General features: G+C 44.1%; 1 protein-coding gene and 1 pseudogene across 1 annotated transcript; both read left to right on the forward strand.

Annotated features, from left to right (window-relative positions):
- The first annotated feature begins 6,768 nt into the window (after positions 1-6,768).
- On the forward strand, positions 6,769-9,346 carry LOC133907614 (cyclic dof factor 1-like). The gene is made up of 2 exons (XM_062349686.1): positions 6,769-7,036; positions 7,894-9,346. Exons 1-2 carry the CDS (start codon positions 6,935-6,937, stop codon positions 9,064-9,066), a joined length of 1,275 nt encoding a protein of 424 aa, XP_062205670.1. The 5' UTR covers positions 6,769-6,934; the 3' UTR covers positions 9,067-9,346.
- Positions 9,347-13,132: 3,786 nt separating this feature from the next.
- LOC133907171 (uncharacterized) overlaps positions 13,133-14,775 on the forward strand; it is a 34,801-nt pseudogene continuing 33,158 nt past the window's right edge.

Genomic DNA, 14,775 nt, shown 5'->3' on the forward strand with positions numbered 1-14,775 from the left:
CCCACCTGCTGCTGTGGCTGCCCCGACCGCCCCCGTCACCTGCACACAAGCATTTCGTTCTCTCTCTTGTCCTCCCTCCTTTGCCATCCCATGTCCTAGCTCCCTTGCATCCTAGAGGCTAAGGTGGCGGGGTGGGAGGCGGCTATTGCATTACCGAGTCCCAAAAAGTCCAACTCCATTGATTTCAGGGACCAACTCGCGGGTGGTGCGGGACAGCAGGGCGGGTACCAGAGGATAGGGAATGAGAGTCGCTCTCCAAAAGTAGGGGATGGATAGGGGGTTGGTAAAGATAGGGAAGGAGATAGAGAGTATGTTGGAGAATGATATTGGTCCATAAATCTTTAAATTTGGCTATAGAGAGTCAAATAAAGAGGTTCTTGAAGATGCTCTAACTGTTAATTTTTTACTAGTCTTTTCGAGTAGGATAATAAGGAAAGTACAAGAGAAGCGCATGCTCAATACTATATAAGATATACTCACCGACAACACCAATATTGAGAAAAATGGTCTAAATATTTGCAAAATATATGTGTCAGGGTGGGTCCTATTATAATGAAATCAAATTGTCGTGTATAGTAGTAGTGACTTTCGATGAAAAATTCTGGAGTTTTAGTTATGATGTAGATGTGTGATAAAGAAACCAAAAATGGAAAAAGTAGTGAGGAAATCCTACTTGGCATGTCGACTTGTCAATGACACCTGTGGGAGTGACACATGGTTGGTGTACGCATCAACCTAGTGGACCACATCCATCTAGACATCTAATGGACCTTATTGGGTGATGAGTAGGAAAAAAGCTAATCACAAGCAATGAACTCCTTTCTTCTCTCCTCTCTTTTCCACCTAGTAAAACTCTCTTTTCTAAAAGGAAAGCACTACCGACTTTAAAAAATAGAACACTAAAAAGTTTCCAAAAACTCTTCCCATATATATATTTTCCTTATATAGACTTTCTTAATACAAAATATTATTCCAGAGACGACAGCATAGAGCTATCATATTAGCCAAAGGCGAAGCTAGAATTTAATTGATGGTGGTGCCAAATACACAATTCAAGGTAAATATTGGTCTTAGACCTCAATTTATCGTAGTGCATATATGGTTAGAATAAGATAATTAATACTAAAATTTTGATTTACCACTGGTACTAGTGCATAGGGTACCACACCCTACCTTCGCCCATGACCTTAGCAATGTTTGGCACATAGCCCCTTTGGCCCCATAAGATCGCATCATTTTGCAACCTCATGATGCCAAAACCGCAAATTGTACTGCAAAGGATGGCTAAGCTTGCGGAATAGTATCATCTAAGCTTCAGTGGAACGAAATCAGGACAGCAACATCAGCAACAACACAAAATTGCAGCCACGTAGAGGTTGCCGGTTGAGTGAGGCAAGACCATGCATGGCTCGGTATGCTACCAAAAACCTTGAGCACATGGATGGAACAGAAGGAAATAGAATGAAGTGTCAGGGACCACATGATCACTCATCAGTGGTATGCGATGGTGAAATCCTATGGCTACACAATACTGTCCTATGCCTTGTGTGTGTTTTCTAACACTCAATAGTATGCGCAACGCCAACCTAAACTTTCATTAAGAGATGTAGGAAATTACGTCCAAATTTTGTCGAACTTGGATAGGGGTTCTGTTATTTTTTTTATAGTTAGGAGTTCACCGAACAAAGTTTCTAGGAAGGAGTGTCCTAAGTTTTATCTTGCACATGAGAGTGATCTTTTGCATGATGTAAAATCAAGGTTTCAGGAAGCCACGATTTGGTTGCCAAGTAATGCAATGGACGAAAACAATAGGTGCCAAAAGGACCTGCATGCTTGGAGCTTTGTGGATAGCCACAAGCGCACTACCATGTTAAGCACATGGCCGACACATGCCAACCTAAAGCACATTCGTTGCTATACCATGTATGGTCACACCAGAAGCTACTAAGATGGAACCTGATGTATCAACATAAGTGATTGTAAATTTTTTAAAATAACCATAAAACACGCATTTTTTAGAAGATAGAAACATGTTCTAGCCTCTGCATCATAGGATGCACGCAGCCTACCATAGGGTTTTATCAATACATTCCTCAATCACCACATGATTATATAAACCACAAACCTTGGAGCCAAGGGGATTCGGAATATGCAACCCTATAAAGCTTATCTGATTTAGACATGCTCGAAAGGATGACCCAAAACACCCGCAAATGCCGTGCATCCCTACGGTTCCAACCCAAGTTTGAGAAAGAATAGAGTACCAAAGCCACATGATCACTCAACAGGGCACCATATGTTTGTATCTACTTGCTTCTTCTTTTCAAACAGCTTGGGTTTACTATACTAAATTGTCAGCAGTGCAAGTCTTAAGTTCTATTGGACATGAATGTGACCTTTTGGATGGACATAAAACCAAGTTCTAAAGGTAGCAACAAATAGGTTGCCAAGTAAGACACTTGAAGAAAACAATAGGTACCAAAACAAGCCATTGAGTTAATTTGAGGATGACCATGAACAAGCTGCCATATTAAGTAATGAGAGCTATGTGTACCAACTGAAAGCAAAGATGTCACTATATATACCATGCACAATTAGCCACATAATGTACACCACAAAGCCGATCACAATAAGAATCAAGTTTCAAAAGTAGCCACGGATCAGTTGCCAAGTAAGGCACTTGACGAAAATGATATGTGCCAGATCAATCCAAGGAAACATTGAGGATGTCCACGAACAGTCTGCCAGTTAAGTAACAAGAGCCAAGTGTGCTGATCGAAAGCAAAGATGTTACCATACCATGCATAATCACCTAGCCAACACAACGCCAAAAGCTTTTACCATGGATCCACACTCTTCTCCCAATATTAGCTCAAACGAGGATGAGCACACGAAAACCATATAACAGCTTGGGTTTACTAAAATAAACTGTCAACATGCAATTCCTAGGTTCTATTGGACATGAATGCAACCTTGTGCATGGACATAGAACCAAGTTCTAAAGGTAGCCACGAATTGGTTGCCAAGTAAGGCACTTGACAAAAAAAAATAGGTACAAAAATAAGCAATCGAGTTAATTTGAGGATGATAATGAATGAGATGCCATGTTAAGTAATGAGAGCTATGTGTACCAACTGAAAGCAAAGATGTCACTATATATATACCATGCACAATTAGCCACATAGCGTACACCACAAAAGCCATTCACAATAAGAACCAAGTTTCAAAGATAGCCACAAATCAGTTTCCAAGTAAGGAACTTGGCGAAAGCAATAGGTGCCAGACTAACCCATGGAACTCTGAGGATATCCACGAATGGTCTACCATATTAAGCAACAGTAGCAAAGTATGCTGATCTAAAGTAGAGATCGGTGCCGACCTAGAGGTCGATTGGGCGCGGGGAGCCAAACTCGGACGAACTGGAGCTCAAGATAGAGGAGAAGGAGAGGCAGTGAAAGAATTGGATCGAGGTTAGACTGATACCATGTGAGAGACTTATAGAGGAATGATTTGCAACAACACACCATGTACTGATGATTGAGTGTGGTATATATACACGTATAGCAATGAATAAGTCAGCTAAGCTAAACTACCAAGCATCTATTTAGGCGGAGGGAGTTGAACGTGATCGGTGAGGCTGTGAAAATCACTAACAAGAGGGAGGAGGGTGGATAGGATATGGCGATTCATCTTTTCAATGTGTTTGGTTGAAGGATGTATGGACAAGACCATCCAACTTTGAAGAATATTCATCACATATGTTGAATAGAGTTAGCTAGCTTTTTTGTTGGATGAAGCCATTCACCTTGTCTAATCTTGATCATCCATAAAATAATTGGTGATAATTATCATGTTGTATAACTATTTAGCATTTATTACTATGAGGTTATGATTGATAAGTGTTAGTGTGTTGATTAGTACACGGTTAGTGTATCGATTAGTGTACAATTAATGTTAAATAGCATATTTTGTTGTTAATTAGTCATTACTATGGCAAGATTAGTGTTGATAAATGTTAGTGCGCATTGATTGGTGTATGATTTGGAGACGTTTCTGCCTATATTCCTACTAATGTAATCTCCATTACAGATGGACAAATATTTAAAATTAAGAGATATAATTTAGTTAATTTTTCTCATTCCATCTGTCCTCATCCCTCCAACCAAGCATAAAATTGGTCCATCCAATCCACCTAACCAAGCATACAACTTGGATGATCTTATCCCTAAAAACATGAATGATTATAACCCATCTAACTTTGTTTTCCAACCAAACATACCCTAAGCTTAAGTGGAAAGAAACTAAGGCACCAGCAACAATACAAAATTGTAGCCACGCAGAGGTTGCTGGTTGAGGGTGAGACCATGCATGGCTTGACATGCTACCAAAACCTTGGGCATGTGGATGGAACGAAAGGAAATAGAATGGAGTGCCAGGGAACACATGATCACTCATCAGTGGTACGCGATTGTGAAGTCTTATGCCTACACGACTACACCATACTGTCATATGCCTTGTTGTGTGTGTGTGTTTTAACACTCAACGGTATGCGTAAGGCCAACCCGAACTTTCATTAAGAGATGTAGGAATTACATCCAAGTTTTGTCAAACCAGGATAGGAGTTCTATTGTTTTTTTACAGCAGGAGAGGTCCTAGGTTTTATCTTGCACATGAGTGTGACATTTTACATGACATTTTACACGATGTGCAACCAAGGTTTCAGGCCACCACAATTTGATTGCCAAGTAATGCAATAGATGGAAACAATAGGTGCCAAAAGGACCTGCATGCATGGAGCTTTGTGGATGGCCGCAAGTGCACTACCATGGTAAACACACAGCCGACACATGCCAACCTAAAGCACATTCATTGTTGCACCATGTATGGTTTTTTGAATGGTCAAACCAGAAGCTCCTAACATGGAACTACACACGTCTCACGATGTACCAACATAAGCGATTGTAGGATTTTTACATAACCGTAGGACACACACATCTTTCAAAAAATAGAAACTTGTTCTAGCCTCTTCATCACCTCGTTCACCACATGCTTATAAAAACCACACACCCGGAGCCAAGGGGATTCGGAATATACAACCTCATAAAGCTGATCTGATTTATACCTGATCCAAAGGATGACCCAAAACACATGTAAATGTGGCACAACGCTAAGGTTCCAACCTAAGTTTGAGCAAGAATGGAGTACCAGTGCCATATGATCGCTCAATAGGGCACACTATGTTTGTATCTACCTGGTTCTATTGGACATGAATGTGAACCAAGTTCTAAAGGTAGCCACAAATTGGTTGTCAAGTAAGGCACTTAACGGAAGCAATAGGTTCCAAAATAAGCCATCGAGTTAATTTTAAAATGACCATGAACGAGCTGTCAAATTAAGAAATGAGAGCTATGTGTACCAACTGAAAGCAATGTGTACCAACTGAAAGCAAATATTTCAATATATATATATATATATATATATATATATATAGAGAGAGAGAGAGAGAGAGAGAGAGAGACCATACACAGTTAGCCACATAACATACACCACAAAAGCTGTTCATAGTAAGAACCAAGTTTCAAAGATAGACACGAATCAGTTGCCAAGTAAGGCACTTGATGAAAGCAATAGGTGCCAGACCAACCTATAGAACTATGAGGATATCCACAAATAGTTTGCCATGTTAAGTAACAAGAGCCAAATGTACTAACCGAAAGCAAAGACGTTACCATATCATACTTAATCACCTAGCAAAACAATGCAAGAAGCTTTTACATGGATCCATACTCCTCTCCCAATATCAGCTAAAATGAGGACGAGCATGCATGCAAAAACCGTAGAACATGCATATGTTTTCTACGTCTCCTAAGACCAACCACAACGTGTGCTTAAAGCCGGTACTTGAAGGAATATTCCCTTGCAAGCACAAAAGCACAACGCTATACCCACCGGTGCAAGTAGATGCACCAATGCTTGAGGATAAAATAATGATGTGGGCCTACAATCAACCACCTCCCGCAGGCGGAGCAAAGAGATGTGGCGCGAGAGGTTGAGACGGAAGCGGCGAAGTCCTTGCCTCCGGCATGGCGGTCGGATGGGACGACGTTGTGGGGCAGTGTGTGCCTTCGTGGGGGGCTTCTTGACTGACGGCGGTGACTGGAGACAAGCCGGCGACGGTCATGGTGGTGGCAGTGGCGTGGAGTCAATACAAAACAGCGGCGCTAACGGAAATGGTGGCGGCTCTCTGGATGCCTGAAGCCACACACCGCAAGGAAAACCAAAATCTAGCACCGAGTGATGTGGCAGTGAGATGAAGCTTCAGACCTCATGGACGCTGTCGCTGTGGCTGGCCTAGTCACAGAACCACGCAAGCCAGTCACGAGTCACGACGAAATCTCGACCAAGTAATGAGTTCACACCACTGGGCCACCGCCCCGATCCGATCCGGACCGTCGCTCGCCCGATCGGACGCCCCGAAAACACGCGCAGCGCGAAGCGCCCTGGCCCGAGCTGGACCAGGAAAGAATTCAGCCTGATCCTGAGGTGCTACATGCCAAAAGAAAGTGGCAAAAAGGGCAAAAGGAAGTGAGGGGACGGCGCCAGCTGCCCAGAGGAGGGAGGAGGGGACGGCGACGGCGACGCGCCGAGGGAAAAAGTCGAGCGAGGAAGCGAATCAAAAAACGAACCCCTGAGGCCACAAGCCGAGCTTGTGGCTCTCGGCGCTCGCGGTGGCCCCCACCCTCCTCGTCCCCCCTCTTATACCACCCCCTCCCCCCCTGGCCATTGCCGGTAGCGCAGACGCAGAGCAGCAGCCCAGATTGCCTCCTCGCAGACCTGCAGGGACTCGCGATCTGTCTCGTTCTTTGCTAGCAGCAGCAGCAGGAGGAGGACGAGAGCACGAGCAAGAAGACGAGACCTTTTGGAGCAAGAAGAGATGGGTGAGTGCAGAGGAGGAGGAGGAGGAGGAGGGGACTGCCTGATCAAGCTGTTCGGGAAGACGATCCCCGTGCCGGAGGCCGGCGACGCGTGCGCCAAGGTTGGTTGCCGTGGTTTACCTGATTCGATTCCGTCTCTCCGTGTTTCCACGTTGTGTTCTTTCGCTAGGAGCGGCGAATTCGATTTGTTCCGCGGGTATGAGAAGTTTCCAGGTGATTCGGTTGTCGCTGGGGGAGTTCTTTGCTTGACACGGGTCTCTGGAATTAGAGGGTGTTTTCTTTCGGAGAAATTTTTCTGGATCGAAGGTGCAATTCGATTCGAGTGTCACAGCCTGGAAGATGTCATTTTTTATTGTAACATGTTGCTGCTCTCTGAAATAGTGCAGGTTTTCGTGCTTAATTTCAGTATCATTAAGTTAGAAGTTCTTCAAACAAAAGTAGTGTTGAGTGATTGAAAAAAATTGAAAGAACTATACTCTCCCCCCCCACCCCTAAAATCCTTTGAAAGATAGCATCCTTCATGGGTAATAATAAATTTTAACACAAATTTGGATTTCAAAGAATTCTAATAGACTTATCCACTGGCTTCCTGGAGGCTGGAGCTTTGCTAAACCATTTCCTTCTTAAGCTCTAGAAAAGCAACCTCTTACCAACAGGTAGAGCTCAGTAACAGAAACAATACCAAATAAAGCAACAATATCTCATACAGAGTTGAACTAGTGCTATAACAAACACTTACAAACAAAATTGCACTAGTTGAAAACTTAAGTGCTACTCCAAACAAGATAAGAAAATAAAGCAGCTGTGTTCTTTCCTCTTCTTCCATTTTATAAACACAGCAACCATTAGATCTGTATCGTTCTACTTAAGGCAAAGGAAGTTGCAATTTTACAACTGCTTTCCAAGAATTACAGTAAATTCTAGGAACTGATCAAGAGATTTCTCTGTTTCATTCCAGGATCTTCAGCACAGTGGCAGGAGCAGCTCGACTGAATCCGATGACCAGGAGAACACGCACCAGGACACCTTGGACCTGTCCCCGCAGCCGGAGGTCGTGGATGCCGAGGACCCCAAGAGCTCGCCGGAGCCACAGCAGCAGCTCGGCTGCGACGCGGCCAGCCAGAGGGAGAAGCTGAAGAAGCCCGACAAGGTGCTGCCGTGCCCCCGGTGCAACAGCATGGACACCAAGTTCTGCTACTTCAACAACTACAACGTCAACCAGCCGCGCCACTTCTGCAAAAACTGCCAGCGGTACTGGACCTCCGGCGGCGCCATGCGGAACGTGCCCGTGGGGGCCGGCCGGCGCAAGAACAAGAACGCCGTCGCCGCCTCCCACTTCCTCCAGAGGGTCCGAGCCGCGCTGCCCGCCGGCGACCCGCTCAAGACCAATGGCACGGTGCTCAGCTTCGGCCACAGCGCGCCTCCTACCCTGGACCTTGCCGAGCAGGCGAACCACCTGAAGGAGAAACTGCTCATCCCGATCAGAAACACCGGGAACCCTTCGGTGGATCCTTGCAGCGAAGGATCGAGCAACAGGGACGACAAGGACCAGGGTTGCATCAGGGAGAAGCTTACTGTAGAGAAACCTGCAAATGGAGTGCAGTATCCAGCAAGCATGAACGGGCCAACCGTGTGGCCATACAGCTGTGCACCATCTCCGGCATATTACTCCTCGGGCATTGCAATTCCGATATACCCGGCTGCGCCGGGTTACTGGGGTTGCATGGTTCCCGGAGCTTGGAGCCTTCCATGGCCGGTGCAGTCCCCGACACAAGGCCTCTCGTCACCCACCAGTGCTCATTCAGTCTCCTCGGGGCCTGACTCCCTCACACTAGGCAAGCACCCCAGGGAGGGAGACGACGGAAGAGGCCATGGAAGTGGCAAGGTGTGGGCGCCAAAGACAATCCGGATAGACGACGCCGACGAGGTGGCCAGGAGCTCAATCTGGTCCCTGATCGGGATCAAAGGCGACAGGAAGGATGCACACGCTGGCGGGCACAAGCTTGGGACGGTGTTCGAGCCAAAGCTTGAGACCAAGACGGCGAAACAGGCTATGATCACAAGCTCGCCGCTCCTGCACGTGAACCCTGGCGCGCTCACGCGCTCGGTGACCTTCCAGGAGGGATCTTGAAGGCCATCTGCAGGAATTTTCTCACGCCGCCTGCTGATCTGAGAACTCGAGCTTAGCCTGACAGTACTGAAATTTTTGTAAATCAGAGGATTGTAAAATAGGTATAGGGGGGAAAGGAGTGTTGTGTAACATAGCTACTTGTGGACTTGTAGTTGTAATAAGTAGTAGCATGTAAATAGAATTAGCTATTTGGATTGGAGAAAGATCAGGAGATAAGGTCCCTGGTTGTATATAAATAAGATAAAGATGGAATATATGGCTTGAGGTATTTCATTCTTCATCAGCTTGTCAACAAGGTCTTGCCGTGAATTTTCTCTCTCTCTCTTTTGGTAAATACACTAGCCCACTGGATTCATGGTATGTGTAGGATATATTCTAGTATACCTTCCATATTCTCTATTTTCTTTTTAGACCAGGATAGCAGGGGCAGCAGAAAGTCAGAAACAGTATCTGGTTTCTTTGTTGTTTTCTGTGCATCAGTCCTTTTGCATTTTCCTTTCTTTAGTTCCTTTTTCCCCTTTTGGTTGAGATAATTGAACCATGAAAGTGGCGCAAAAAGTGGAGGCAGGCATGGCCAAAAGAAGGGAAAGTGACATGCAACTGCTTGTCCAATCGCCCCACTGACCTTAAAAGCGAAAGCTGAATATTTAGCTCCTTTACATACTGCCAGCTCAGTCCTGCAAATAGTCCAAATCAATTAAAAAAAGGATACGGAAAAGAAAAGAGGAAATAGAGAAATAAAAGATCTAGTCATAGATCTATGATTGGGATGGGGAGAGGCAAGAGACAGATTGGAGAGGGACATATGAACATAAGTTTTGTTTAGTATCCTGAATTGGTCAATTGGGGTACTGATAACCTCATGAGTAAACAGATAATACGATTGGAAGTCATCCAAGAATTTTCTTTAGTAGCATTATATAAGGAATCCAGAAAGTTTCTTTTACAATATAATAATTTTAATGAGAAAAAAAATACACGTGTTGTAGACTGAAACGACCATACACGTGTGCTATAGACGGAAGTTTCCTTTCAGAACAATCGGGGAAAAAAAACCGTGATTCAATTTCCTATTTGTTAAGTAGCCACCCAGCTTTGAAATACTTCAGAAGATGAATAATTACCAACATTCATACTGCCTTTTTGGCCGTTGACGTTTGGGTGGTGCATCTCCACTTACACTATTGTCAACCAAAATTACAGAGGATTATATTTCACCTAAACTCCGACCCCTAAAGTCCATCCAAATGTCATTTTGTCAACCTAGTGATCAGCAGATTCAGAACCAAATTCTAAAAAGTAATGAGTGGTAGCTAGACTGGCCACACTACCGCTGAAGTGCTGAACACTCAATGACTAGACAGGAGGGGTATGCTTACACCTAAGTACCACTTAGAACATCTCTAAGAGTCTCTTTAAAACTCATTCCTTATATCTTCATAAAGAGAGTCTTCCTAATAATATTTTCTTCCTAAATCTCCTTCCACTCTAACAAACTTTTGATACCCTCATTCCTTATATTTCCTCTTATATGTCACCGACAAATAGACCCCGTCCATCATCTCTACCTTTCCTCTTTCCCTCTCCCCCTTTCCTCTTCACAAGCAAACAGAGAGCATGCTTGGATCCTTTGCTGGGCTTGCCTTGCCTCACCTCGCCTCGCTCAGCAAAGCAAGCGAGTTTTCATTCGTCCGTTTGGTTGGCCTGCCCTTCTCTTTCCTCCCCTTCTTCTTCCAACCTGTGAGGGGAGTCCATGGAGAGTCCAATATGGCAGAAAAGAGCATGATTCGGGCTAGTAGGAGCTCAATTCAAGGAGTGGAGGTCGATTTATGCGAGTGGAGATCAATTTGGCACTGGTCCGAGGTCACTGCTTCTGTGCATGAGCTGTGGGGTCCGGGCGTGCGGCAATGGTGAAGCAGGACGGCACTACACAAACAGATGTTACTTCAGCTGATCGATTTGTGGCATGTGATCTCATTTTTGGCTGTGCGTGGGTTCGATTTGCAATGTGGGGGCTCAATTTTGATGGTGAGCAGCCCGATTTGGAGGCATGTGGCTTGATTGGCAACCTGGACGCTCGATTTGGTGTTGATAGGAGAAAACGGGAGCAACATTGCAGCAGGAGGCAACATGAGAAGAGAGAGCAAGCAGACGTTGGGTGGCAAGAAGGATGGCAGCGACAAGCAGTCCCTCTCGTGTAGCGAGGCGCCGTCTATCGCATCGGTGTCTTTTTCCTCCTTGGACGACACGCTGGCACGGTCCTCTATTCTGTGGTCCGTGCTGGTCCTCGCGGAGTTTCCGCTGCGGGAGATGGAGGCCGTGCTCCGGCGGCTCGGCCACGGGGATCCCTCCGATGATGAGCTCGATGCCCTGACCGCCATGGTCGCGCAGCAGGCGCGGATGAACGCTATTGGGGACAAGGTGCTCCAGGCAAGGCGGGTGGGTGGGGACGAGGTCGGATAGGGAGCGAGAGATGTTCGCTAGAAGTAGCGAGGTTGGAGGGCTATTTTGGAGCTTAGTAAAGTATTGGAAGCTGTTAGAGTGGTTTTTTTAATTAAATTCTTAAAATATAGCTATTAGAAGTTGGATAGGGCTTCTCTTAAAGATGCTCTTAAACAGCCTTTTGGGATATCGATTAGTGCTCGTGCATACATATTGCAACCACAACTCAGACAAATATACGATCATAAGATAAACTTTCAATTGCAACCACAACTCAGACAAACATATGATCACAAAATAAACTTTTAAAAGGTAACTTAGCTCAAAAGTTGAACACTTGAGCAATCTTGAACAGTCTGTTAAACTTCAACACAGATCCCCGGATAAGACTAATCATTTGCCTTTACCACCTGCCCGAGCAGAGTTTCATGTGATGGCACAAAAATATGAAACTTATGTTTCGTGAGATGCACAGTAAATTTTTAAGTACAGCAACTTAAGAAAACAGCCAAGCTTGCTTGTGTGATGAGTGATGTCTATCCGGTAACTTCCGGCTATGCTATAAAACGAGTGAAATTATCCCTTTTGACACCTGGAGATCAAACCCTATGAGAGGTCGACATGTTGCAACCTCCTATCACCTTTTCAAAGTGATGCACCGAAAAAGACTCAAGAAAAAAGATTAACTTTGAACAAGCTTTGAGTACACTTTACCATCAATGGCAAGTAAAGAAAAAGTAGTCATATAGTGGCCAAGCGGACTCACGAGTCACTTAGGAGAATTCACTTCCTAGTCCACACAAAGTATTAAACAACAATCTTATCATGATTGTTTTGAATGGCATTTTATGTGTGGTCAAGTTTAAATAAGGAAAGGGCATAACACGAACGGAGAAGATAGTGAGATTCCAACCAACCCACCATGGACACGCGCAGATTTTTACGCATGTCGTTCTCAAAAAGGAAAAAAAGATTTGAAAGCAAAGGTAAACATGCCTTGTAAATGACGCATTGATGTGCACCAGTAAGTTATTGTTAGTAATCACACAAGCCGATCCATTTTTCTAATAGGCAATTATCTGAAGGTGGAATTGTTCAAGGCTTAACTAATCTGTACATCGGAAAGTTAAAGGCAAGTAAGGTGTTTCATATGATTTTTTAAGTCTGATTTGACCTCGACGCCCACAACAATCCTACACATCCTTGTCAACAACAATTATCGGTACGATACAATTTTGAAGTACGAAGGGGAAATGGTTCGCTCATGCTCTCACCCTCATCCCAGCCCTCTGGTCAAATCTCAAATCCGTAAACATGTTATTAAGCATGATTATGTATCATAAATATTATATTAATTACGAGCTTTGTTTAATGCTTGTTATTTTTCTATGGTGGTTTTAACTTTTGTTAATGTTATGAAAATAACTGATGATAGAATTATTATTTTTAGTTAAAGTCTCGCATAGGCGTTGTAGGTGAAACCTTTTAAAATGGACTTATCTTACTTTGTAATCATAACACAAAACTTTCTAGAATTTTAGAGCTCTAGAGCACTAGAGCATATCCGTTTGGGTTAATAAAAGAGCGAATAAAAATTAGAGAGAAAGGAAAGAGGTGTAGCTGAAATTGGATAAGAGACACTTACACATATGATCCACTTGAGCTTGCTCACCACCTCTCCTCTCTTCCAGTAGCGGCACTCCCTCACCCCTCCCCCACGCCTCCCTCACTCGCTGTCGCTCCCACTCAAACCAGCCAAGAAAGGAGCAGCAACTCACTTCCCCTCTCTCTCAAAGCTCCTCACCTTTCTTCCCCAAAATACCATATAAGGAGCAAGAAGCAAGGTATGCATGTCACACCACCATATTCCCTACATCTCTAGCTCTCCATCCATCTAATTTGTTCTTGCATGCATGAAGTTTTGAAGGATTTGCAACTAATTTCATCACCTAACTCTGAAAATTTCAGCAGCTTGGTTCCTCTTCTCCAGACTTTTGTCTACGGATTCTTCCCCCAACCGACGGTCTCAAACCTTAGCAAGGACCTTGGGTAAGTCTCCTAGGTACCCATGGGGAAAATGCACGTTTTTAGTTCGGTTTTGGGTAGGTTTTTGAGCTGCGAACATATGGTTGCGAAGCGTCATTTGTTCGTGTTGTAATGGAGCAAATATGAGGAGTTTAGATGCGATAGAGCTAGTGGTCCGTGCTTGTGGAGTAAGTAATTAAGGTCTAGGATCTTTGCATTAGTTCTAAACATGCTTATCATCAATTTAGAGAGACATGCAAGTTGAATTGGCCGATGAATTATCGAAAATCTCGCGTTCTGCTACAACCCAGAAGTTCCATTAAGCCAAGCAATTTTCAATAGAGAACCCCCACCCGGAGGTTCCGATATCCAAAAGTTACAAGTTCAACCCGGAACCTCCGGATTCTACTGTTTATCAGCGTTTTTCTTTTATCATTTACTTTTCTAATAGCATGTAAATTTCATAGTTAGTTCATACGAACTCCAAAAATCATGACACTAATCATGTGAGGATCCAAGTCTCTCATAGCCGTGAGCACGGCTGTTATAACAGTTTTTACACTCTGCAGAGGTTGTCCAGCTTTCCTCACAAGTCATGATTTCCATGTTGCCGTGTTAGCTTGACACTTAACAACGCCAATGGTGTGTCACCCGGAAAATCACTTCAAAGCCGTTACAAAGTTTTATCTAGTATGTGCATGCCCGCTAGGTTTCACCACCGTCGAAGTGGCATTCACACCACCCAGAAGCCCCCTTTTGCGCCTTGTAGCTCCAGAAAGTTCTCACCCTTTCCTTCCACTACCCATCTTATACCACTAATCAAATGGTTCTAGCCTTAGCTGTCCCCACACAACCACTCTTCCGTTTGGCACGCATAAAATTGGAATCCACTAATTAATAGGCCAGGCCTGTCCCATACTAGGTCTTGTGGTTGGTACAATATTTCTTGGGTTATCGCTCCACAAACTGGTCCTTACTTTGATCACTTAAGCAAACACTAAGCCAACAACATAACCATCATCATCAACAACACTACTTTGCTCAAGACCTAAGGTTCCATGTTGCTATACCATTAACAATTTAACCACTATTGTTGCATATGTTCATTAGTCAAGATTATGACACTTCCCAGTATCCCAAAAGCATGGCTAAGCAATCTACCCAACAAAAATACCTAACCATAAACCATCTAGGTTCCAAGGGATGATAAGAGAAAATCTAGGGAAAACTCTAACATAGTTA

The sequence above is a fragment of the Phragmites australis genome, chromosome 24 (assembly GCF_958298935.1).
Source record: "Phragmites australis chromosome 24, lpPhrAust1.1, whole genome shotgun sequence".
Classification (NCBI taxonomy): Eukaryota; Viridiplantae; Streptophyta; class Magnoliopsida; order Poales; family Poaceae; genus Phragmites; species Phragmites australis.

Bases quoted from the DNA above. Each gene is read 5' to 3' on its own strand.
- LOC133907614 (XM_062349686.1), top strand. From the start codon at position 6,935: ATGGGTGAGTGCAGAGGAGGAGGAGGAGGAGGAGGGGACTGCCTGATC. The intron at 7,037-7,893 runs GTTGGTTGCCGT...GTTTCATTCCAG, and splicing joins CCGGCGACGCGTGCGCCAAG to GATCTTCAGCACAGTGGCAG.